At 36.8% G+C, this 26925-nt stretch overlaps 1 protein-coding gene across 1 annotated transcript; it reads left to right on the top strand.

The window, feature by feature from the left end:
* Positions 1–363: 363 nt before the first annotated feature.
* LOC110111745 (cucumisin-like) lies at positions 364–3457 on the top strand. The gene is made up of 9 exons (XM_028695697.1): positions 364–500; positions 695–781; positions 919–1162; positions 1263–1773; positions 1867–1970; positions 2062–2283; positions 2427–2538; positions 2625–2814; positions 2937–3457. The coding sequence occupies exons 1-9, from the start codon at positions 419–421 to the stop codon at positions 3455–3457; spliced, it is 2073 nt and encodes a 690-aa protein (XP_028551530.1). The 5' UTR covers positions 364–418.
* The last annotated feature ends 23468 nt before the right edge of the window (positions 3458–26925 follow it).

The following is a 26925-nucleotide window of genomic DNA, read 5'->3' as shown; positions in this document are numbered from 1 at the left end:
GTCAATGTTTAACACTCGCGAAGAATTCAAAGCTTAAGTGGTTTCACCTCACCGGAAACTCTTAGTTAATAAATATATATAATTCCGTGAACAAAAACACATATATAAACCCATCATCCTTCCATAGAATGGCAGTAACAAATTGGGTTTCACCTCCTTAAACTCAAAAATAATCGCGATTATGGATCGGCACTTGTTCCCTTTGCTGTATTCATTTCTTCTCCTAATGCTTGCAATGAAGGCTCTCAGAGGCTTTGGGGAGACCACAAAACCCAACCAAAGAGTATGATTGCAAAATTCATTTCACAATATATATATATATATATATATATATATGTATATATATATATATTCTACTATTTACCACAATTGCATGTAATTTATTAATGTGAACAATCAACAGCCTTACATCGTGTACATGGGAGAAAAGCCAAGAGAATCCGTTGGCATGCCACTATTAGCTCATTCAGAACTGCTCCAGAAAGCAATTGGATTAAGGTGTTCTGTCCAAACAAGTCGCCAATTTTATCTTTTTATTGATTTTCTGGTACCGATTAAAATATCAAGATTTCCAAATTGACATAGATTTGATTCTATAATATTTTTTTTATCATATATCTAATTATTATTTTTTGCTTATATATAAATATGTATTTTTTGTTTAAAAATAACGTTGAATGCAGCAATCAGGAAGCGTCGAACCGACTTATATATAGTTACACCAAGAGTTTTCTTGGCTTCGCCGCTATGCTATCTGATGAAGAAGCAAGGAAGTTATCTGGTAATATAAATACATATATAAATCAAATAAAAACTTGCTAGAATAATAGACATAAGTGCAATGCTATTATTGCATAATATTTGGCTTGTGAAATATTAATTTTTTTTTTTCAAATTTGATGTGCTTTATGAACTCAGGCATGGAAGAATTGGTTTCTGTGTTCCCAAGCAAGCAAAGACAACTTCACACGACAAGATCTTGGAACTTCATGGGTTTTCCGTTGAGCGCTCCACGTGCACCCTTTGAGTCAGATGTTATTGTCGGGGTGATCGACACAGGGATCTGGCCTGAGTCGAAGAGCTTCGATGATGCAGGCTTTGGCCCGCCACCAAGTAGGTGGAAGGGCATATGTCAGTCAAATCACAACTTCACATGCAACAAGTAATTAATGCCCCTCATCATGTTATACATATAAAAAGTAGTTATAATATCTAGCTATATGAAATTACTAATACTATAATAATTAATTACCAACGCACAGTAAAATCATTGGAGCTCGATACTACCACCTTCAAGGCAACATAAGAGAAATGGACATACCCTCTCCTCGGGATAGTGATGGGCACGGAACTCACACATCCTCCATAGTCGTCGGTCGCCTTGTCACAAATGCAAGCCTCGCAGGCATTGCAAGTGGAACTGCCCGTGGAGGCGTCCCCTCTGCGAGAATTGCAATATACAAAGTTTGTTGGAGTGATGGCTGCTCTGACATTGATCTACTCACTGCCTTTGAAGATGCCATCCAAGATGGTGTCGACATCATCTCTATTTCCATTGGTGGTTATTCCAATAGCTACTTCCAGGATCCCATAGCTATAGGATCTTTCCATGCAATGAAGAAAAACATTCTGACATCTAGCTCAATGGGGAATGGTGGTCTTAGTTTTTATTCCATTGAGAATTACGCACCATGGCTACTCTCAGTGGCAGCGAGCACCACTGATCGCAATATCATTGCACGAGCTAAGCTTGGAAATGGAGTTGAATTTGATGTGATTAATTAAATATCAATCTATACATTATTCATTTTAAAAGTTGAGTTTCCTAATAATTAATTCTTATGCAATTAAAATTATTGGTTATAGGGGAAGGCAATGAACATCGATGGTTTGGATGGTGAGATGTATCCTTTGATATATGCCGGAAATGCACCCAACATTTCAGCAGGTCATGATGCAAGATACTCAAGGTGAACTAGTTTACTTATTTTTGAATTATTAAGTTAAAATTAACATCATCATCTTCATTTAATTTATGTTATATTTTTGTCATGCTTACAGATATTGCTATGATGGGACGTTGGATGGTGAATTGGTGAATGGAAAAGTTGTTTTATGTGATGCGTTTACTGACGCGTCAGTGCCACTACTTGTAGGTGCTGTTGGAGTAATTATGGGCAAAGATGGGGCCTATGATCCAACTGTTGAGAACTTCTTGCTTCCTGTCTCAGTGTTGGATTCAAATAGTACCAAACAAGTTCTAAATTATGCAAACAGCACAAGGTTACTACTCTTAAATAGTATGCGTGTGTCTGTGCGCTTAAAAAATAACTTTATTATGATCTTTATTAATTTCAAAATTAATTTTCATAAGGACTATACATGTAGTACTTTAGATTATCTATGCTTAATTATCTATCTGGCAGCAATCCTACTGCAAGCATTTACAAGAGTGAAGGTGTCTTCGATGCTACAGCACCATATGTGGCTTCATTCTCATCACGCGGTCCAAATCCACTTACCCCAAATATACTAAAGGTAATTAATTGAATACATAAATTAAATCTTTGATTTAAATTTCTTTTGTGTAAATATTATTGTAATTTGTTGCATGTATAATGTAGCCGGACCTAACAGCACCAGGGGTTGAAATTTTAGCAGCATGGTCACCACTTGGTAATCCTAAAGTTTCATATAACATTATATCTGGCACATCAATTGCTTGCCCTCATACAACAGGTGCTGCTGCATATGTCAAATCATTTAATCCAACTTGGTCTCCAGCAGCCATAAAATCTGCTCTCATCACCACTGGTAATACTAATTTGACTTTTGCAATCATTAGTATATGGCTAATAAATGTAATTTCAAATTATAGTTTCCTTTCATTTCATCTTGATAAATTAACATTAAATTTTAATTTTTAAATTTTTTAGCCTATGCTATGAGCTCAAGTAGAAATGTAGAGGCAGAACTTGCTTATGGAGCCGGTCACATAAACCCACTTGCTGCATTGACTCCTGGTCTTATATATGATGCTCAAGAGATAGACTACATCAAAATGCTATGTGGTGAAGGCTATTTCACAACAACGCTAAGACTTGTCACTGGAGATCAGAGCAGTTGTACCTCTTCAAATAATGGAACGGTTTTAGATCTCAATTATCCTACCTTTGCTTTTCAAACTCAACATGGAAAGTCTTTTTCAACTTCTTATCGAAGAATAGTCACTAACGTGGGAGCGCCAAATTCCACTTACTATGCTATTGTTAATGCTCCTTCTAGCCTCAAGATCAACATTGAGCCGAATGTTTTGTCTTTTGAAGCTCTTCTCGAGAAGAAATCATTTTCAGTCAAACTTGAAGGAGATGCTTATGACACCATTATCTCGGGTGTTTTGATCTGGAGTGATGGTATTCATAATGTCAGAAGTCCAATTGTTGTGTATACTAGCTAAAATTAAGGTTCTCATTCTCGGTGAGAATTTATCATATGGTCTATTTATGATTATATGTTTTTTCGAAGTCAGTTAATGTTTTTGCTTTCTTAGTGATTATGTCTACATTCCTACTGATGATGTAATGCTTTATATGTTGAGATAGGTTATTTTCTTAATCATTTTCTCATGTCATATTTTCAAATCTCTTAGTTTAACAAGTTTATTTACATTTATTCAATAATATATGATAAAATTTGCTAGGAATAACCACCTCAGGGTCAGGACTAGCAACTCATCATTAATGTAAAGCAGTAAAATAAAGGTGCCTTCATTACTCAAGAAAGCTATGCTAAAGAAGACATCAATAAAGTTACATATAGATGACTCTAATCGCATTGGAATTTTGATAGAATGTGAATTCAAGTTGTCTTAGAATGATGGAGGTAAGAAGTTGGATCCAAGTCTCTACATAAGTCTTGTAAAAAACTCTTGCTACTTACACAAGTTCAGATATTACGTAAATTGTTGGAATGGTTAGTCTCTATAGGAAAGTTTCAACCAGAACTCATTTCAAGATTGTTTTTAAAAAAGAATCAAATCTTGACATTTCTATTAATTAATTTGCAAATGATTAAGTTTACTATTCCTATTTTTATTGCTTTTAAAAAATTATTTATTGAATAACTTTATCTGTAGCCCTCTTTTTAATTTGTTATTTAATTAAATATTATTTCAAGCTTTAAGAGAGAGAGAGAGAGAGAGGCAAGGAAATTGAGGCTCCCCATCATGGTTGACAGTGGCGGAGCCAGAAATTTTTTCAGCGGGGGCATAAATTTATTTTTAAAAATATTTCTCAATTTTTTCATCCAAACTTGGACCATCATAGGAAATTTTAAAGTAAAAAAATACTAATAATGATTAATTTGCCCAAATTTATAAATTATTTATAAATCATATAAATAAAGATTATGATATATTAAAATTAAAAATATATATTATTTAGACGGGTTGTGGTCTCCAAAAATTCCATTTGATGCATGCCCCAGCCTCGCTGCATCATCAATCTATTTTACTTTTATTTTTAAGCGTAATGAGGAAGATAGAGAGTTTTAACGAGATTAGGTTCCGGATGCATTTTTAGAAGGCAGATTAGGTTTTAGATAAGACACTACCTCAGAGATTTCTCCCTCATTTTTTGAGGACTTTTTTATCTGAGTTCTTGTTTCCTATAGGCATAAGCCATTATAGTTAATTACCCCTCTCGACAATAGAAGAGAACTTTAGATTAAGGCTAGTCATTAAAGATGTTGAATATGTTATAAACCCATCATATATATAATAGCAATAGTTTTAGGATTTGAACTTTGGATTTGAATTTTGAAATTTGAAATTTAGAGTTTATCACCATAAACATAAAACTGGTGGTGGGGGGCAATGAAGATGAGCCCGATCAAGATCTCATGATTCTATCATCCCGAGCTGTCAAGATCCCTAGTCTACTTAGTCAGAGGAGGTAGTCCACCCAACCTGATAGAACGCACTTTGTCGGTAGCCATGGGTTGATTCATCCAATAATATCTTGTAGACCTGGGTTGGTATTTGTCTAAGGGGATATATCTAAATTCACCTTAACTAACAGAGGGCTTTATGCCTATTGAATATACCCTATGATTAATAACTCAATGGTTTGACGCCATTAGGGAATATACGGGCTTTGGCCTTGATCGTAATATAATGGTGCCATTTTGCGCCAAAATCACCCGATCAGAGGGCACGTGCCACGTCCCTGCTGGCAAGAGACTATTTGAGGATGAATCATAGTGATACTCCTGACATACATTTGCTCTTTGTGAGCTGAGATTAATTTCAAATTTATCACCTTCAATAAATGGTTGTGGGAGGTGGATGATTTTTAGTTTTAAGTTTTTATATGATAAATTTTATTTCAAGAATTTGGGCTTTTGTTTGATTTGAAAATTGACTCCTCTAATTGAATTTTTTTTGTCAACATAGCCATCATCGGGGTGACATTAAAGTTGCTTATTTTTATAGGATTTTTGTAGGTATTTTGTACTTCAAGTCATGTCAACTCCAGTCTTTTTAAGGAAAAGGATGAAACTTGAATATTTGTTTAGTTTGAAAATAGAATGAGTATTTGGCCCTACATAGCATTCTCAGACATTTGTGTTTAGAAATTTACTGCCTTTATCGGAGCACATGCAGGGTGAATTTAGTTTAAGGGATCATATTTAATACATAAAAGGAGAATTTTAAAATATTTAAATATGATCCATTTTTGCAAGTGATTTTGTTTATTAATGCCAAAGATTTCATTTAAGGCCCTAGAAACGCCTTCTGTCCACTTGTACACATGTTGCGGATCCGGTTGTGTCGAGCGTATTAAATTTCACTTTTCACTTTAAGCATCTTATCCTTCAAATCTTGAGCCTCTATATTCATGCTCATGCTATCATATTATCTTATCATTGTGATGAAGATCGTATAATAAAAGTTATATTTATCTCCTTCATGAGTAAGACAATTCTTTCATCACATTTATATTTCTAACTCACACACATGTCTTGATTACATTGTTAAGGAGGATTAAGAACAACATTGGTTTAGTGTCTTACTTATAAACTCTTATTTGGCATATCCATTAACAAGCATACATTAAGTAATGGAGCTTGGTTTGACACATCTTTAATGCTCTATAACATCAACAATAACATGATGGCTTGCACTTATTGATACTATGATCAATTGCTCTGGAAGTTACTTCATATTTGTAGGAAGTTGGCTCAACCTAACACAATAATTTATTAATTGATCTTAGCCTTTCGAAAGCAACATAAGTAAGTTGTCTTGGTAACTCAAAACATAGTAAAAATCAACTATCAAATGAATATTTATTTTATAGATGTTGATTCATTTACTAGATTTAGTTACCAATATCACAGTTAAAGTTGATACTTCAAATTACATACATAAAAAGTTGTTAGCACCAAATCTACTTCCATACATAAGTCAATGATATATTTGGCCATTTCCTTAATTTTGTAACTCTTCCACCAACAAATCTTAATAACTTGACAATTTATAATGTCTAGATCTTCCTCAATTGAAAGCCTACATGAGCATTTTTTTTTAATTAGATTTTAATTTGACTTGAAGCCCAGATTACTTTACTTAATATGTAATATTCCCTACAACTAGACTTTATTACTCGAATGCTTCTTAGATTTTTAACCTTCCAAAATTTCTCTTCCAATATTCTTCAAAATCCATTAAACAGCATGGGGAGCTTTGTACTTTAAATGAAATTTGTATTATTTAGGAAGAATATTTTCTTTTTTTCATTTTCATCCAAATTCATTAATTTTTCATAAGAAAATTTATTTTTGTTCAAATTTTTATTTTAAAAAAATTTCAGCAGCCTCCCAGCGTCGCCACCCCGGTGCCGGGAGGTAAGGAGTGGCTATACTCGAAGTATTCCAACCTAATATAAGTGTTGGACTTTAAATTTAGATTGAGATAACCTTTAATTTAAATTGAGTAAATTATTAAAAATTTATGATTACATTCCTAGAGGTTTGGGTCTTATAATTCAGAATTTGTCTCGAATCCTAAATCTAAAATTGAGCAATAAACTACAATAGCCCGAACCTAGCTAATGCAGTGCAAAATCTTGACTTAACCAGTGCTGGATTAAGAAGCTAGCTAATCACCTAAGCGCTAAACATCCATGAGCCCGATCTTTATGAAATAGTGATGGATTGTTGTTAAAAGTTCTTTAAAATTAGAATTGATGCCTAAAGCAAGTCTTAATTTGCCCCTTGACTTTTGTATGGTGAAAAATGCTCGAATCAGATGTAATTAAACTTTTAGACTCATTTAATTAATTTCTAATGCAATGCATAATGATCGACTCGATTAAATATATAATATTTATATGAAGCAGTTTTTGGAAAAGGATTTAAAAATTATATTTTCAAGGGATTACGCAACAACCCCTTGGCAGATCTGCACCCTCAATGGCCAGGTGATCTGTTGAAACCCGCAAGCGGGGAGGTGCCTAACAAGAAAGAGAAAGTCAATAATATTATGCTTATGCTGACTTTCGGTGGTCCTAGGATTACTTCTTAGATTGTTAGAGTTTTTATATTATCTTAAAATTTTTATTTTTATTTTAGTTAAAATTGTTTTAACGTACCCTCCTCATTAGCCTCCATATATCCAGGCTAAAATAAAACATAACATGCAAATCACCAAAAAATTAAGAAAACCAGGCAATTCTAATAGCAATCAAATATTAAATCAAACACATTGATTAATCAAATTAATTTCATAAATAATGTCGACAAGAAAAATTTCCTTTTATTACAACCTAAAATTTAATTAAATTAAAAGTGATCGTGCACTACTAATAAAGAAACTCAAACTTTAATCCTAGAATTGACGCAAGTTAACTTTAAGTGGAATACTCTTTGTCTTCAACTCTTTGGGCTTCTTGGATAGATTGTATATGGATACCCAAATGAAAATGAAAACTCTTCCCCCAAAGGGGAGGTTATTCTTTTCACTCTGGGTATTAAAATTATTCAAATTTTGGCTTCTAAATAGAAAAGGACCGTCCCCCTAAGTGGTATCATTTCCTCTTTGGAATCCAATTTTGAATACCTATATCCCAACTCAAAGACTAACTTTCATAACTCGATACTTTAAATAAATTACATTTATATTAGAAATGAAAAATTATATTATCTCATGCAAGGTTATCCTAAACATTTGAAATCAAATAAATCTCAAATATAATATATTTGGTGGCTAAGCCATAGGAGCACCTGTAACGTTTATAATTTTTTATTAATTTAGCCCCCTTTAATTTCTCTACACGAGTATGGCCACCTGCGGAAAATCCAGTAAGCAATCAGATTAGTCTTAATATAAGGGTAATCTAATCGTCAATCAGATCATTTTATAAAGCACAGAAAAAATAAACAAACACTCATATTAAGCAAATTTCAATCACAACATGTAATGAAAATTGAAAAACCAGATGAAGATAAAGAATGATTTGGAGGAGGACGTTCACTTTTCGAGTAGATGATATGCTTACGAAATGTGGATCTAAAAGGCGGTATACAAACATCACGAATTTGGAAGAATTTAAGTTGAAAAAGCTGCAGCTTGAAGGAATTTTACTTTTTTTTGTATACTTGGTTGTAAGAGAAAATTTGAAGTTCTGCTTATTTTTTATATGTGTTTGTTTATATGTTCGAGATAGTGTTATTTTTTCTCTTTGTTAAGAGTTTATTAAAATAATTGTTTATGGCCAGACAATAAATACGCATATAATTCACATATGGAATTACAATTAAATTAATTTTGTAAGACAATAAATTGTTAAATTCGCCGCGCTTTAGCTACACAGTAAAAGTGCAACAAAAGCATAGTGAAAGTGCAACAAAGAGCAATAAAAACGCAACAAAAGTGAAGTGACCATCGTAAACTTAATTTTCAAAATTAGATTGCATAGTTCAAACTATCTATCATAATCACATTATATTAGTTCAGATCATGCACTGTAAGTGTTTCCATTTTTAATTAAATTTGTAAGAAAAATTTTCTAGAAATTTATAATTTGTAATTCACTACGCTTTTGCTTCACTTTCACTATGATTTTGGTATTTTGTTGTGCTTTCACTTTTGCTACCCTTTTGTTGCCCTTTGTTGTGTTATTGCTTTGCAATCAATTATTTGACCATCATAAACTTAATTTTTAAAACTAGATTGCATAGTTTGAAATTATCCATCATAATCATATTTTATTGGATCAAATCATATAACTATAAGAGTTTTCACTATGAATTAAATTTGTAAGGAAAATTTTCTAGAAATTTATAATGTGTAATACACTTCGCTTTTGATGTGCTTTCATTGTGCTTTTGCTGGCCTTTTTCTGCCCTTTTGCTATGCTCTCACTTTATAATTAATTATTTCGACCATCATAAACTTAATTTTCAAAACTAGATTGCGTAGTTTGAAATAATCTATCATAATAATATTTTATTAGTTCACATCATGTAACTATAAGTATTTTAACTATGAATTAAATTTGTAAGAAAAATTTTCTAGAAATTTATAATGTGTAATTCATTGCATTTTTGCTACGTTTTCACTTTTGCTATGCTTTAGCTTTATAATCAATTATTTTGATCATCATAAACTTAATTTTCAAAACTAGATTGCATAGTTTCAAATTATCCATCTTAATCATATTTTATTAGTTTAGATTATATAACTATAAGTGTTTTCACTATGAATTAAATTTGTAAGGAAAAGTTTTTAGAAATTTATAATGTGTAATTCAATGAGCTTTTGCTGCACTTTTGCTGCCCTTGTACTACGCTTTCACTTTTGCTATTTTTTTGCTGTGCTTTTGTTGCCCTTTCGTTGCCCTTTTGCTGCACTTTCACTTTTGCTACTCTTTTTTGTGCTATCACTTTGCTGCCATTTTCTTGCCCTTTTGTTGTGTTTTTGCTTTGTAATCAATTATTTTTGCCATCATAAAATTAATTTTTAATGCTAGATTGCATATTTTGAAATTATTCATCATAACCATATTTTATGAGTTCAAATCATGTAACTTCACTATGAATTAAATTTGTAAGAAAAATATTCTAAAAATGTCAATATAATATGTAATTCATTGCACATTCACCATGCTTTTGTTGCACTTTTGCTATGTAATGAGTGATTTAGATAATTATCAACTTTAATTTTCACGTTTTTTAAGTTCAGATCATTTAATATAATTATTGCGGGCTAGAATATACGCGACGATGGAGTTAGAATTTTTCGTCTGAGCGTTGTACGTATATTCAGCACAAAAATAAAAAAACATCGGGATTTTTGCATGAAAAACCCATGAAAGGGGAAAAACTGTGGGGCCTTGCCCAGCTGAAAATATCCATTAGTGTTTGATTGGAGTACAAATGACTGATTCGTCTCTAAAACTTAGGATAATCATATTACAATAATAAACTCTCGGGTTGAAATGCAATTACAAATAAGGATCAGAGATCCAACGACGTTAAGTGGTCGGGCAGAATTTTGGAGTCACTTGGAAGACGGACATAATTTTTGTGTCGCTTGGAGATTAGGAAAAATTCTAGCGTCACTTGGAAGTTAGGAAGAATTTTGAAGTCACTTGGAGTTCGGGTGGATCTCCAATGTCACTTAGAGGTCGGACAAAACTTTTTCATCACTTGGAGGTAGGACGAAACTTTGAGGTTACTTGAAGTTCGGGTGGAACTCCGGTGGTGGTTGAGGAGGAGATTCTTCCTTCCTTTTCTTCCATCTCTTCTCTTCTTCTTATTTCTTGCTTCTTCATCCCCCCTCTTAAGAGAAATGATGAGCTATTTATAGTTTTCTGAGAGTGGCATGACCTGTAAATAGGAGGAAGATCAGGGGTGAGTTGGGAGTAATTTGAATGGATAGCCGATGTTGAATCCCTTGATCGTGGACCAATTATCAAGAATTTGAAGGCTCTAATGACATCAGAATTCGACAATTTTGGATTTGTTGGATTTGTCTCGTAGAGCCACTCAATTTGACTATAAGCATGTCATATTTGTAAATTGTTTGGTAATCCAAATTATGGATTGAACCTTCCAAATGCGCTTTGGGTCTTTGATTTGGGCTAGTTTGGGCTTGGATTGAGTTGAATTTGGTGTCTTTGGATTTGTATTTTTGAGATGCTCAATTTGATTGTAAGTTTGTTGAAATCGAAGTTTAGATGGTCCCATATCTAATTTTTGAAGCTTCAAACCTGATTTGCCTCGAGATTCGTGCCCGTTCAATGTAATTTTTTGATGATATATCAATAAATTTTTTCAATATAAAATAAAATTGTAAGGAAAATTTTATAGAAAATAAAAATTTAATATGTAATTCATTGGCCTTCACTACACTTTTGATGCACTTTTCACTGTGCTTTTGATGTGCTTTTGCTACATTTTTGCTGTGCATTTCATTTTTTTCGACTATGTCAAGTTTAATTTTAAATTAAAAAAAAAGTTTAATTTTAAATTCTGGATGGCATAGTTTGGAAATTTTTATAGTTCATATCATGTTACTATAAGTGTTTTTCCTAGGAAATAAATTTGTAAGAAAAGTTTTCTAAAGAATAACATAATATGGTATAATTCAATGCGCTTTTGCTGCACTTTCACTGTGCTTTTTTTGCACCTTCACTATGCTATTCCTACATTAAAAAAGAATATAGTAATGAAAATTCCACTAACACTTTGGATATTTCATTTTGTTATATTGGTCTGAAAGGATCATTCTACATCCTCATATACATTTTTAATATGAACAAAATAAAGAACAAATATTAGTTCAGTGTCAAAATTGAGAAAAGAATTAACGTACATAAATTTTCAATCTTCTCCTACAACAAATAAAATACTTAGTAAATATAAAAAAATCGTAGTAAAAGTACAGTGAAAGCGCAGTCAAAGCATAATAAAAGAAATAATAAAAGTTTCAGAGAACTTCAAAAATAGCTAATATAAAGAAAAATATAGTGAATATAAAGAAAAATATAGTGAAAGCACAGTGAAAACACATTCAAAGAGCAACAAAAGTGCATTTAAAGTGTTGTACTAAATGTGTAGTGAAAGAGCAGTGAAATTCACCATTAAAAATATATATAGCCAGGTATTTTAAAGCTATGCAACCTACTTCTAAAAATTGAAGAAGTCCTTATATGAACTGATACCATGAAAGAGAATGCATAGCGGAATAATCCTTAAAGCGTGTTAAAAAGAGGCTAAAATGAACAAAAATAACTAAAATTTTTTAAAGCAAACAAAACAACCTAGTTTTTAAAATAGAAGAACTCGGTATGGTATTAATACCTATGAATATGCAGCATAAGAGCATAAATAGGCGCAACAAATTCTTGCACATGTTTGCACGTGGTGAAGAACTTTTGCAGTGACTGGAATGTCAAAGGAATGCAGTGAACCATTTGGAATACTAAACAAGTGAGAAATTGAGCGATGAAATGTCGAAACAAAAAGTAAAATGACCTAGCTCCAAGCTTTTGAACTCCTGCGAATTCAAAAATTTCATGTTATATAGAACTACATAACATTTTTGTTACATCCCAAAGAAGCAAGAACTACACTAACTCTCTTTACTTACTATTACGTCACCAAAAATCATCTTGATCATACATGAATCTCGAGGCGTATTCAAGTTGGAAACTTTCAAAATTAAATTTGGGACCATCTGAATTCGAATTTCAACAACTTATAATCAAGTTGAATGTCTCAAAGAGACGAACCTAATGACATCGAAATAAATCCAACCCGAGCCCAAATTAGTCCAAAATCAGGGGCTCTAAACAGTAAGTTGAAAATTTCTTTCTAATTGGGGGAATCAGTACGAGCCATCCGATGGAGCACTCCGAACCTGCCCCATATCTTCTCTATATTTACGAGTGTGCCACTTATGAAAATTAATAAATAGACCCCAACTCTCTACATGAAGGGCACCTTGGGCTAAAGATTGGAGAGAGCTCTGAAGCCTCAAGAACTCCTGCACCATTGCTCGACCGCCGGTCGTCGACCACCTACAAGGCCCCAAATATTATGGGACTTCAGCCCGACTTCTATGGGACAACCACCTGGATGCTGACCGTCGCTGGACTTCAGTCCAAGAGTCAGCGGACCACCACCCAGCCGTTGAGCACTGCCGGACTAAAGCCCGATCATCATCAGACCAACTCCCGGCAGCATACCGCCATCAGACTTCCACCCGGCAGTCAACCACCGACAGTCGATCGCCGCCAGACTTTAGCCAGACCTCCGTCGAACCACCGCCTAGCCATCGACCGCTGCCACACTTCAGCCCGACCGCCATTGAACCACCACTCGGACGTCAACCTCCACCGGACTTGCACACGCCGCCGACCGCTGTCGGACTTTAGCTTGACTATTGTAGGACCACCACCCGGATGCCGACCGCAGAGAACTTTAACCCGGTAGCCGACAAGCTTCCACCAGGCCGCTTACCACTGTTAGACTTTTGCCAGACCTTCATCGGACCACCGCCTACCCGTCAATTGCTGCAAGATTTCAGCTTGATCGCATCGAACCAACTTCCGAAGTCCAACCTCCGCCGAAATTCCATCAGTCTATCGACCACTGCCATCAGACCTCGGCCCGGATGTGGATCACCAGACTTTCACCAGGCCGCCAACAGCAGTCGAACTTCAGCCTGATCATCATCGGACCACTACCTAGCCACTCATCGTTGCCAGACGTCATTCCGATCTTCGTCGGACCACCACTGTGAAAGCTATTTTTCCTTCCAAGATCATTCAGGACAAAATTGGATCGTCCTGGGACGATCGTTACAGGTTGTGAAGAAAATTCTGGCAGAGAAGTTCGTCCCAGGATGAACTGGGGTTCGTTAGGACAAAATTTCTCCCGAGAACAACTCGTCCAGGGACGAGTTCAAATTCGTCTGAACGAATTTTGACCTGAGGGCAGATCGTCATGGGACGATTTACTCAATGTTAATAAACGAAGATTTTGACAACTTTTTTGTTCCAGATTTTATTTTCGTTAGCGAATAATTGATTCCGTTTTGTACTGATGAACTTTTTACTACGTAACTTTTGATATTTTTCTGAGTTGATATTTGTGCACGTTTTAAGTATTTTCTGGAAAATGTTTACCGTGTATATTGAATTCGGCGGTGTTTTAATCGAACTACAATTTATCTGGATGTTAAAAAAAGTTGCTTTAGTACAATGAAATTCTTATAATGATGTTGTGTACTATCTATGATAATTTGATAAATTTCTAAATCTGTGAAAATTTGTGAAAATTCTGTATACTGCCGTTATGCCACTGACAATTTTTTTGATGAACTCCGATTTTTTGAATTGAATGAATTGATATGTGATGTGCTATAAGGAGGGAGTTATAAGGGGCCAGAATCCTTTGAGATTCTATCTGTGTCAGGGAAATATGAGAAATATGAAAATAAGTTATGTTCTGAAAATTCTGTATATCTGTTCTATTCTGGTGCTATAAGCACAAAGGGAGACATAAGGGTCCGGAATCTGAGATTCTGTCAGTGTCATGGAAGGGAGGCATAAGGGGCCATAATTCATCGAGATTTTGTCAGGGTCAGGGATATGTGATATATGATATCTGATATGTGAAATGTGATTTTATCTGATTTGAATTCTAATTTGTACGATCCGATCCGTTTTGTGATTTGAAAGTTTTATAAGTTTTATAAGATTTGTATCTGTGATTCGATTTCTATTTGAATTCAAGTATCTATTCTGTTTATTATACGATTTTTGTATGACTGTTGACTTCCGTACGACTATTTAAATAACTGCTTCTGATGTGTTTTATGAGGTGAATTTCTGGAGATTTTTATTGGCGAGTGTTGTCTTGCTGAGCTGTTAGCTCATCCTTTTTTTCTGCGTGATTTTTAGGTTCTGGGAAAGGGAAGAAGATATTGGACTAGGAGTTTTGTGTCTGATCAGTGATTAGGTATTTTGTACTTTTGATTTTTGTACAGTCATGACTTTTCTGTTCTGTTCTTTCTGTCTATAACTATTCATTGTATTGTACATGATTATTTTGAGGGGAAAAAAAAGAAAGAAGAAAATAGTGGATGCATTTCTGTATATTTGGATATTTTTAGCAGCTCTGTGTTTTCTGTCTGTTTGTTCGAATATCTGGAAGAAAGTTCTGAAGCAAATTCCAAAACTAGATCCTAGATTTTCAATATTTATTGCAGCCCAAGGCGAAAGGATTTATTCCGGTCGGGTTGGGTCATGACAAAACATAAGTGGTATCAAAGAATTGGTTTTGGAATTTCGATTGTAAGATAGAGCTATAGGAATTGATCTATAAGTCTGTCGGGGGTAGTTCTGGTTAGATTGGATTTTTATTATGTTGTTTTATGTATAGTTTTATGTATGCTTATGGATCTGCCAGACCCAGATATGACTGATAGGCAGAGTGCTAGTCAGGTAGCTCCTGTGAATAGTACTGCCCTAGTGATTGGTTATGATATAGTTTCTCAGTTTGCTACACTGGTTGCTCAGATGATGAGCGAGACATAGAAAAGAGCCTCTACTGTTAGATATGAAGATGTAGATAGACATCTACAGATATTTTTGAGATTGAAACCTTTGAGTTTTGAGTGTACTGTTGAGCCCAGTGCAGCTAAGGATTGGTTAAGAAGGTTGGAGAAGACTTTTGACAGTATGCAGTGTACATCAGTTAGGAAGGTACCATTAGCTACTTTTATGTTTGATGATGAAGTGAACGCTGGTGGACGGGCCAGCAGGAGGTGAAATTCCAAGGCAAGCTGAACTCTCTGATTTCTTGGGTAGAATTTTTTGAGGTATTTCGATCGTGGTTTGTACCTCCTTCTACAAGACAGCAAATGCAGGAGACTTTTCTGAGGTTGGTTCAGGGGAGTATGACAGTGATGTTGTACGAGGCAGAGTTTACTACTTATGCCATATATGAATAACAGTTGGTAAGCACTTCTGTTGAGAAGTGCTACAGATTTTTGAGGGGACTACGAGATAGTTTGAGGCAGCTTCTAGTACCATTTCATATTTTTGATTTCTCTGAGCTTGATGAGAGAGCTCGACTGATAGAGAATGATCTGATGGCTACTCAGCAGCGGTGGAATTCTAGTAGGAAGATGTTCAGTGGTGATGCTTCTGGCAGTGGGTTTTCTGGAAAGAAGAGATTTGTTTCTAGAGAATCTAGGAGGAGTGGGTAGTCAGGCACCACTACCGTTTCTGATAGTGGCAGTACTACTAGTTCTGGATCGGTCAGTGGGGCACCTTTGTGCCAAACTCTGGATGATGGCATTTTGGCCAGTGCTACAGGACGACTGGTTAGTGTTTCAGATGTGGGCAGACAGGACATCGGATTATAGAGTGTCTACAAGATGGATTTGATCGATGATCTGAGTCCAGATCTGATAGTTTTATTAGACCAACAGGAAAGTCGAGGACAGTTCCTCCATGTATTGTTTCTGAGGGATCCTCTGGTAGGCCTGGTGGATCAAGTTCGGTGGCGAGGAGACCACCTAGTGGTGATCAGAGGGAGTTTGGTAGTTCTGTAGCTCCAGGTCCAATTCAGCCACGTATATATAGTTTGAATCAGCAAGAGGCTCGTGATGCTCCGGATGTGGTGATAGGTACGGTTTATATTTCTGAACATCCCTGTCATGTTTTATTTTATTCTGGAGCCAGTCACTCATTTATTTCCGAGCATTGCTTTGATGTTTTACATCTGGATTCTGTTTTGCTACCGGTTTCCCTTTCTGTTCTTTTGGCGCCTGGGAATAATTTGATTGCTCGAAAATTTTTTTTCTGAGAGATTGATATTTCTAGTAAGAAATGGAAATCGAGTTTGATTTTATTGCCGATTTTTTCGTATGATGTGATTTTGGGAATGGATTGGCTGAGTCTGTATAAGGCTCAGATTGACTGTTTGAAGAAATAAGTGAGTTTGTTTCTGGATGGTAAAGATGGTGAAAGATGTATATTCTAAGGGTTAAGAGGTGTTTTGTCTTGTTTGATTTCTGTGTTAAAAGTCAGGAGAATGTGGAAGAAGGACTGTACTGTATTTTTGGCTTCAGTATGGGATATGAACATAGATGCGGGTTCTATTTCTGATATCCCGGTTGTACGAGAGTTTTCAGATATCTTTCTTAAGGAGTTGGTTGGTTTACCTCTGGATAGAGATGTTGAGTTTTGTATTGATGTTTTTCCGGGTACGAGTCCAATATCTAAAGCTCCGTACAGGATGGCACTGAAGGAACTTATGGAGTTGAAAGCTCAACTTCAGGAGTTGGTGGATAGAGGATTAGTTTGTCCTAGTATTTCTCCTTGGGGAGCACCTATGCTGTTTGTAAAGAAGAAGGATGGAACACTGCGTATGTGTGTGGATTATAGAGATCTAAATAAAGTTACTATCAAGAATAAGTATTCATTGCCACGAATTGATGATTTGTTTGATCAGCTGGCTGGATTCGCTGTATTCTCAAAGATTGATTTGAGATCTGGATACTATCAGGTGAAGGTAAAGGAAGCTGATGTGATGAAGACAGCTTTCAGTACTCGGTACGGGCACTATGAGTTTTTGGTTATGCCTTTTGGGGTAACCAATACACCTGCTATTTTTATGGATCTGATGAATCAAGTGTTTAAGGAGTACCTGAATCAGTTTGTGATCGTCTTTATAGACAATATTCTGGTATATTCTGTTTCTGAGGAAGATCAAGCCAGACATTTGAGAACTGTGTTGGAGACTTTGAGGCAGCACCAGTTATTTGTTAAATTCTCCAAATGTGAATTCTGGCTGAAGAGCATTTCTTTTCTGGGTCATGTAGTGAGCGGCGAAGGTACTTCTGTTGATCCCCAAAAAAGATGGCTTGAGTTATTTAAGGATTATGATCTTTCTATTCAGTATCAGCCTGGTAAGGCTAATGTGATAGCAGACGCTTTGAGCACGAAGTCTTCGGGATTATCTTGTATTCAGCTCACTTTCGATAAGTATTTGATACGAGATATGAAAATTACAGTTGGAGGTAATTTCCTATACTAGTTCTGGTGTTTTGACTCAAATGAACATTCATTCTTCCTTGGAAGAAATGATCCATGAAGCCCAGAAGTCAGATGCTGACTATTCGAAGCTGATTGTTCAGATTGAATCTGGTAAGAAACCTGAACTACGAATTTCTAATTCTGGTGTAAGAATAGGCTGTGGATTCCTGTGTCTGGAGATATGAGGAAAGAGATTCTGTACGAATCTCATTATTCCGGCTACACCATTCATCCAGGAAGTGGTAAGATGTATGGAGATATAAAAAGTTTATTTTGGTGGCCAGGAATGAAAAAAGATGTAGCAGACTTTGTTTTAAATGCGAAGCCTGTCAGTTAGTGAAGGCAGAGCATCAGAGACTAGGAGGTCTTTTGCAGTCATTGCCTATCCATGAGTGGAAGTGGGAGGAGGTAACGATGGATTATGCTGTGGGTTTTCCTCAATTAAGGCAAGGATATGATGCGATTTGGGTGGTTGTCGATTGATTGATGAAATCTGCATATTTTTTTTTCGTTCAGACAGATCCAGTGGATAAGTTAGCTCTGATTTATGTTAAAGAAATTGTCTGATTCCATGGTGTGCCAAAAGTGATCGTATCTGATCGAGATGGACGGTTTACTTCCAGACTTTGGAAGGGTATTCAGCAAGGTATGAGTACGAAGTTACATTTCAGTACTGCTTTTCATCCGCAAACTGATAGACAGTCTGAGAGGACTATTCAAGTACTGGAAGATCTTCTGAGGCTATGTGTTCTGGATTTTGGAGGAAGTTGGGAAGATCATATCCCACTGATATAATTTGCTTATAATAATAGTTTTCAGTCCAGTATTGGTATGTCACCTTATGAAGTTCTGTAAGGCAGAATGTGTAGAACTCCTTTGACTCTGACTGAAGTGGGAGATAGATAATGATTAGGTACAACTTTTGTAGATGAAACTATTTTGAAAATCAATCTGATCAAAAAAAAGATTGAAAGCTGCACAAGACAGACAATAGAAGTATTACAATCAGAAGTATAGATTTGTGGAATTTCAAATTGGTGACTTTGTATATGTCAAAGTCAGTCCGATGAAAGGTGTCAGCAAATTTGGAAGAGTGAGCAAGCTTAGTCCAAGATATGTTGGACCTTTTGAAATTCTCGAAAGGATTGGAAAGTCTTCTTATAGACTGTTATTGCCTGATCAAATGTCCAATATACATAACGTGTTTCACGTATCTTCTTTAAGAAAGCGGATATCTGATTCTGAAAAGAAACTATCTGCTGATGATGTGGAGATTCAGGAGAATCTGTAGTATAAGGAAGAGCCTGAACAAATTTTAGCTTATGATATTCGTAAGTTAAAAAATAAATAGATTCTGATGGTTAAATTTCAGTCGAAGCAAATAACAACACGAGAAGCTACTTGGGAGAAAGTGTCGGATATGAGACAGTCATATCCGCATCTGCTCTGACTCAGTTTTGTTTTAGAAATGTCGAGGATGACATTTTTTCTGAAGTTGGGGAGATTGTGAAAGCTGTTTTTCCTTCCAGGATCGTCCAGGATGAAGTTGGATCGTCCTGGGACGATCGGTATAGGTTGTGAAGAAAATTATAGCATAGAAGTTCGTCCCAGGATGAACTGGGGTTCCTCTGGATGAAATTTCTCCCGAGAACAACTCGTCCAAGGACTAGTTCAAATTCATCTGAACGAATTTTGACCCGAGGGCAAATCGTCCCGGGACAATTTGCGATCGTCCGGGACGATCTGGTTGGATATATATGGAAATGAGATCCTTTTGAAGAGAGAGAGAAAGCCCAGGAGAGAGAAAATCGTAGGAAAAAGGAAGAAAAGTGATTTTTGGGCGACTTCTATCCGTTTCCATCTGTAGTCGCAGTTGAGAAAGTTGACCGACTCGAGGTAAGGCACATTTCGCCTTTCTCAATTTTTAGAAACGAAGATTTTGAGGACTTTTCTATTCCTGGTTTTGTTTCCGTTAGCATATAATTGATTCTGTTTTATACCGATGAACTTTTTACCACGTAAATTTTGATATGTTTATGAGTTGATATTTATGCACATTTTAAGTATTTTCTGAAAAATTTTTACCTGGTATTTTGAATTCGGTGGTGTTTTAATCGAACTACAATTTATCTGGATGTTAAAAAATGTTGCTTCAGTACAATGAAAGTCTTAGAATGATGTTGTGTACTATCTGTGGTAATTTGATAAATTTCTGAATCTGTGAAAATTTGTGAAAATTCCATATACTGCCATAATGCCAATGACGATTTTTCTGACGAACTCCGATTTTTTGAATTGAATGAATTGATATGTGATGTGCTATCAGGAGGGAGTTATAAGGGACCAGAATCCTTTGAGATTCTGTCTGTGTCAAGGAAATCTGAAAAATCTGAAAATAAGTTCTGTTCTAAAAATTCTATATATCTATTCTGTTTTGGTGTTATAAGCACAAAGGGAGACATAAGGGGCCAGAATATGAGATTCTGTTAGTGTCAGGGAAGGGAGGCATAAGGGGCTAGAATCCATCAAGATTCTATCAGGGTCAGGGATATGTGATATGTGATATCTGATATGTGAAATGTGATTTTATCTGATTTAAATTCTGATTTGTATGATCTGATCCATTTTGTTATTTGAAAGTTTTATAAGTTTTATAAGATATGTATATGTGATTTGATTTCTATTTGAATTCAAGTATTTGTTCTGTGTGTTACACGATTTTTGTACGACTGTTGACTTATGTACAACTATTTGAATAACTGCTTCTGATGTGTTTTCTGAGGTGAATTTCTGGAGATTTTGATTGGTGAGTGTTGTCATGCTGAGCTGTTAGCTCATCCTTATTTTCTGCGTGGTTTTCAGGTTCTGGGAAATGGAAGGAGATCTTGGACTAGGAGTTTTGTGTCTAATAAGTGGTTAGGTATTTTGTACTTTAGATTTTTGTATAGTAATGGCTTTTCTATTCTGTTCTTTCTGTCTGTAGCCATGCACTGTATTGTACATGATTATTTGAGGAAAAAAAAAGGAAAGAAGAAAATAGTGGATGCATTTCTGTATATTTGGATGTTTTTAGCAGCTCTGTGTTTTCTGTCTGTTTATTTGAATATCTGGAAGAAAGTTCTGAAGCAAATTCCAAAACTAGATCCTGGATTTTCAACATTTTTCGCGGCCCGATGAGAAAGGATTTATTCCGGTCGGGTTGGGTCGTGACAACCACTCAGCCGCAAACCACCGCCGAACTTCTACTTGGACGCCAACCTCTATCGGACATCAGCCCGAGCGCCGTCAGACCACCACCCGGATGTCGAGCGCAAGACTTCCACCCAACCGCCGATAGCTGACAGACTTAATCTCGACCATCATCGGACCATCGCCTGATCGTTGACCGCCATCAAACTTTGGCCTAATTATCGTTGAACCACCCCCAGCCTCAAATCGATGCAAGACTTCCACCCGGCTGCCGACCGCTATCGGGTTTTAGCCTGACCGCAGTCGAATCACTACCCTTTCACCGACCTCCACCAGACTTTAGCTCAAATGCCATCAGAACACAACCTGGACGTCGACCACCACCAGACTTCCACCCAGTCGTCGGTCGCTACCAGACTTCCATTGACTGTCATCGGTCCACCGCCCGATGACGCAGCTGGACTTTAGCCTGACCATCTTCGGACCATTGTCTTGCCATAGACCGCCGCTGGACATCAACCCGACCTTCTTTGGACCATCACCCGTCCGCCGACCACTACCGGACTTCCATCGGCCACCGACCTGCTTCCACCTAGCCACCGCTGGACTTTCGCCCTACCATTGATCGCCTACGGAAGTACTTCAGCACGAACGTCATTGGATCACTATCGATCGCCTCTAGACTTCTACCTGGCCGCCATGCATCACCAGAATTCCACCCGACCTTTGTCAGATCATTCCTCGTCAGCTGAACTTATATACGGACATCATCGGACTCTCGCTCGACCGTCGCTAGACCTTTGCCTAACTCTCCAAACTTCTATAATTTGACGCCTCTAAGTCAATGGACGAGTAAACCTTTTTAATTCACTCAAATTTAGTGGAATATTTTCACTTTGGCGAGGCCCCGTGATTTTTCCTTCTTCGAGCTTTCCACCTAAAAACAATCGTGAGTTTTACTTCTCTCTGGTTTTGTGTGCTGGAAATCCGTGCATCACTAAGACGAAAAGTTTACTCACTCTATCGCCACAAATGTTCTAGCCGCAACACTTACATCACTGCAACAAATTGTATGTGAAAAATATTTCTAGTTGATTTTCTTAGAGATAAAGATATAAATAATAAATTCTAAACTTCCATCCAAAAAAATTCAATCCTAGTATAGTAATAATCTCATTTCATGTTATATAATCTTAACTTGAAGTAGAAAACAAGTAACTCGGAAGCAATTTCATAAGTTGGATACACAACTCAGTTGCCTTTGCTCTACTCCCAGGCCCTCCGGGTGCAATTTCATCATGATCTCAGGATGATATTAGATAGTGAGCAATGATAAATAATCTATGAATGAACAGATCTTGTAAGCAAAAACAAAATGCGATTGAAAGTCTAGCAAACAACTGAGGAAATGTTAAATTAGCAGAAATCAAGTATCTTATTGCGTTATGTACCTCAAATAGCATGCTCAATACCTGTACTTCTTTCAGTATAAATTTTTAATTACTTCAGGCTATCGCTATGCAAATGTGATATTCGAAAAAGCGAAGAGACGCATGAAAAACTTTTTGGGCTCATTTAATTTCCAAAGTAATGCTTTTTATTTTTATATCAATTTAAAATTTTGATTATTTAATGTGAGGCTAAACATAGAATCTCATATTCCACTCTAAAATCCAGAAAGCATGTTAATTAATCCATTTATGCTCTCAAATTCACAGAAGTTCTTGATTAAGTATACTAAGAATTATAAATAAAAAAAAATCTATAGAAGTGTCACATATTGGGATTTAAAATGTAAGAATTTCTTTTTCGTTTTATCTTTTTATTGATTTATTTTTTTTCTTCTTTCTCAATAACAACTAATAGTCATTTATAACCATATCCATTTGACATTTAGAACTGATTAATTACATTGTAGGAAATATAAATAATGAAAAACATCATTCACATACTAAATATTTGCATTCCCTCTCTATGATCCAAAATGATATATGCAATAGTCTTCATAGGCTATAAAAGAATATATATAAACCAAAAAAATCAAAAGAAAACTAAATTAACATCACTACCTAGCCTTTAGCTATAGGCTCCTTCCATTTTCTTGAAATTATGAAAATCACATAATAAGCATGAAAGCCCAACAAATATAAAAATTCTTACAGCTGAAATTAATACAAGGAAAAAAAGAAGTAATATGTTATAAATCATATCAAGAAATCTTTAAATCAAAATATATGCAATATGTACTGGTCATCTATATCAATCAATCATTCTATCTTTATAATTCAATCAAATCATTCAATCATTTTTGTCAGTCTATCAATTATACAGTAGTACAAGTATCCAAATTCAATTATGGCTATTAAGCAGTAATAGAAATCTGTATATGTATTCATAAATCAGTATTCTATCATATATTTATATGGGGGTATCCTAATCCTACATTTATGACTCTCAATAAGTCGCGCCTTATGACCCACAATTAGTGCACTCATTATAACTCATTTTGAATCATATGAATCAGCTGCTCCGACTCCTTATAGCTCATAATCAATGTACAGCTCATTATGACTTATAATAAATAAATTAGTGAATATAAGGACATCACGTGAGGGTCATCATTTAATATATTTGACATCAATAAGAATAACTCTTCAGTCTGATCAATATCACATTCCATTACATATCAATTATTTTGATTTTTTCAACGCATATTACATTTCAGCATTATCATATCAAATAATCGTTTATCGCTTTCAACTCATTTTCAATATGCTTTTTACCTATTATTTTTACTCTGAAATTCTTATTCATATATTTAACTGGTGAAAATGTAATAAAATCATATCAATTTATTCATAATAATCAAATCTATAATATATCAAATGTTATACATCAAAAGCTTATGAAATCACATGATAATGCATTTTTGATAAATTTTGGAGAGATAAAATCCATAGAAATTAAAATCATTGAATGTAGATAAGAGGATATATAGTTACTTACAATAAATATAATGCTTTTCGTAAAAGGAACGGCAGGAAAAAATCCCACATAGTACTTTCGCTCTCCTCCACTCTCCTCCTATCTCTCCTCTTCCTACTCCTCCTCCTCTTGTTCCATTTCTTCCCAGCCAAGCCATGCAAGAGAGTGAGGGGAGAGGGAATGGCAGGGATATTTCTAATAATAATTGACACGTCATAAAAAAAATTATCTTGATCGGGTACGAATCTCGATGCAAAATCAAGTTGGAAACTTCCGAAATTAAAATTGGGATCATATGAACTCCGATTTCAACGAACTTATAGTCAAACTGAACGTCTTAGAAATACAAACCCAACGACACCAAATTCGACACAATCCGAGCCCAAATGAGTCCAAACAAGGACCCGAAATACTATTGGAAGGTTCAAACCACAATTTGGGTTAGCAAACAATTTCCAAATAGACGTGCTTATAGTCGAATAGAATGGCTCGATGAGACAAATCCAACGAACCCAAGATCGTCGAATTCTAACATCATTAAGGCCTTCAAATGTCTAACAAACAGTGCATGATCAAGAGATTCAATATCGACCGTCCATCCAACCACTCTCCCATTTACCCTTGATCTCTCACCTATTTATGGGGCATGCCACTCTAGAAATATATAAATAGACCCCTCAATCCTCTTGAAAGGGGACCCAAGCAAGAAGAAGAAGAGAAGAGAAGTAAGAGAAAGAAGAAGCTCCTCCTTGACCACCGGTGGAATTTCATCAGACCACCGCTGAAGTTTCGCCGAACCACCACTGGAGTTTCTCTAGACCACCGGCGGAGCTTCACCGACCACCACTTGAGACCCTCCCCTTCGCCAGAGCACCACTTGAGGCCCACACCTTTGCCGGACCACCACTTGAGGCCTGGACTTTCACCGGACCACCGCCTAACGTCGGTACTCCACCGGACCACCACTTGAGGCCCTGTGCTACACCAGGCCACCACTTGAAACCATGTGCTCCACCAGGCCACCACCTGAGGCATGGACTTCCGCCGAACCACCGCTTGACGTCGTTGCTCCACTGGACCGCCACTTGAGGCCCTCTCCTTCGCCGAACCACCACCTGACGCCAGAGTTATGCCAGGCCACCACTTAAGGGCCTGAGCTCCGCCGGACCACCGCCTAACGTCGTTGCTCTACCGGACCACCACTTGAGGCCTTCTCCACCATCGAACCACTACCTGATGCCAGTTTCGCATGACCACCACTTAAGGGCCTGAGCTCTACCGGACCACCACTTGAAGTCCTCTCCTCCGCCGAACCACCACCTGACACCGGAGTTCTGCCGAACCACCGCTTAAGGGCCTGAGCTCCGCCGGACCACCGCCGAACGTCGTAGCTCTGCTGGACCACCGCCGAACGTCGTAGCTCCGCTGGACTACCGCCGAACGTCGTTGCTATGTTAGACCATCACTTGAAGCCCTCTCCTCCGTTAGACCACCATTTGAGGCCCTCACTTCTGCCGGACCACCGCCTGACGTTATTGCTCCACTGGACCACCACTTGAGTCGTTGTGCTCCACCAGGCCACCACTTGAGGCCATGTGCTCCACCAGGCCACAACCTAAGGCTCGGACTTCTGTCGGACCACCACCTGACATCATTGTTCCACTAGGCCACCACCTAAGGGCCGGACCACCGCCTGACATCATTGCTTCGTCAGACCACCACGTGAGGCTCGGACTTTCGTTGTACCTCCACCCGAGGCCCAAACTTCTGCCGGACCACCACCTGAGGCCCAAACTTCCACCGAACGACCATCTGAAGCCTGGACTTTTGCCGGACAACCACCTGAGGCCCAAACATCTGCCGGACCATCACCTGAGGCCAAAACTTCTATCAGGACACTATCTGATACCCTACTACAATGGTCTTTCTGACCTCAATCTCTCTCATGTAACGGTCCTTCCAACTTACATCACCAAATAATGTTCTTTATGACCCTGATCTCTTGCCAACAATGATTATTTCGATCTTTATCCCATCGACTAGGGTTCTGCCAACCAAACAAACATGTCTATGTAACTCCCACCATATAATATGATTTATATGATGTACATTTGTGACATCAATCTAAGACCTTCTCCTAAGGAAGGGCCTCATTTGTATCGACTGCAAATATTAGTGGATTCATTCAAATTGGGCCAGGCCCTGTGGTTTCTTCCCTATTAAGGAGTTTCCATGTAAAAACTTGGGTGTCTCTTATGAATGCTACACCCTCTCTCTTATCTTCTTGTGTGTTGGATCTTTGTACAATGCTAAGACATTAAACTATATATTTCTCTACCGCCGTGAACACTTCAGGATGCAATAGTTTGGCGTCGTCTGTGGAAAAGTGATTCCCGACTAGAGAGTAAATATTGCTCCAATCTCAAAAGATCGCCCTTTTCAACTTCCTGACATCATTCATTGCTGCATCAATATCATAAGATTTAAATGCAGACCACCGCCTGACGTTATTGCTCCACTAGGCCTCCACCTATGGCCCGGACTTCTGTCGGACCATCGCATGACATCGTTGCTCCGCCGGACCACCGCCTGACATCGTTGCTCCGCCGGACCACCACCCGAGACCCAGACTTCC

Source organism: Dendrobium catenatum, unplaced genomic scaffold (assembly GCF_001605985.2).
Source record: "Dendrobium catenatum unplaced genomic scaffold, ASM160598v2 fragScaff_scaffold_665, whole genome shotgun sequence".
NCBI classification, from domain to species: domain Eukaryota; kingdom Viridiplantae; phylum Streptophyta; class Magnoliopsida; order Asparagales; family Orchidaceae; genus Dendrobium; species Dendrobium catenatum.
The sequence above is the reverse complement of the archived record's forward strand: the minus strand, read 5'-3'. Positions and strand labels throughout refer to the sequence as shown.

What these genes read in the sequence shown, in the direction of transcription:
- LOC110111745 (XM_028695697.1), top strand. Translation starts at nt 419, where the DNA reads ATGGGAGAAAAGCCAAGAGAATCCGTTGGCATGCCACTATTAGCTCAT. An exon ending in TTACCCCAAATATACTAAAG is followed by an intron (nt 2,539 to 2,624) that starts GTAATTAATTGA and finishes TGTATAATGTAG; the next exon opens with CCGGACCTAACAGCACCAGG. An exon ending in ATCTGCTCTCATCACCACTG is followed by an intron (nt 2,815 to 2,936) that starts GTAATACTAATT and finishes TAAATTTTTTAG; the next exon opens with CCTATGCTATGAGCTCAAGT.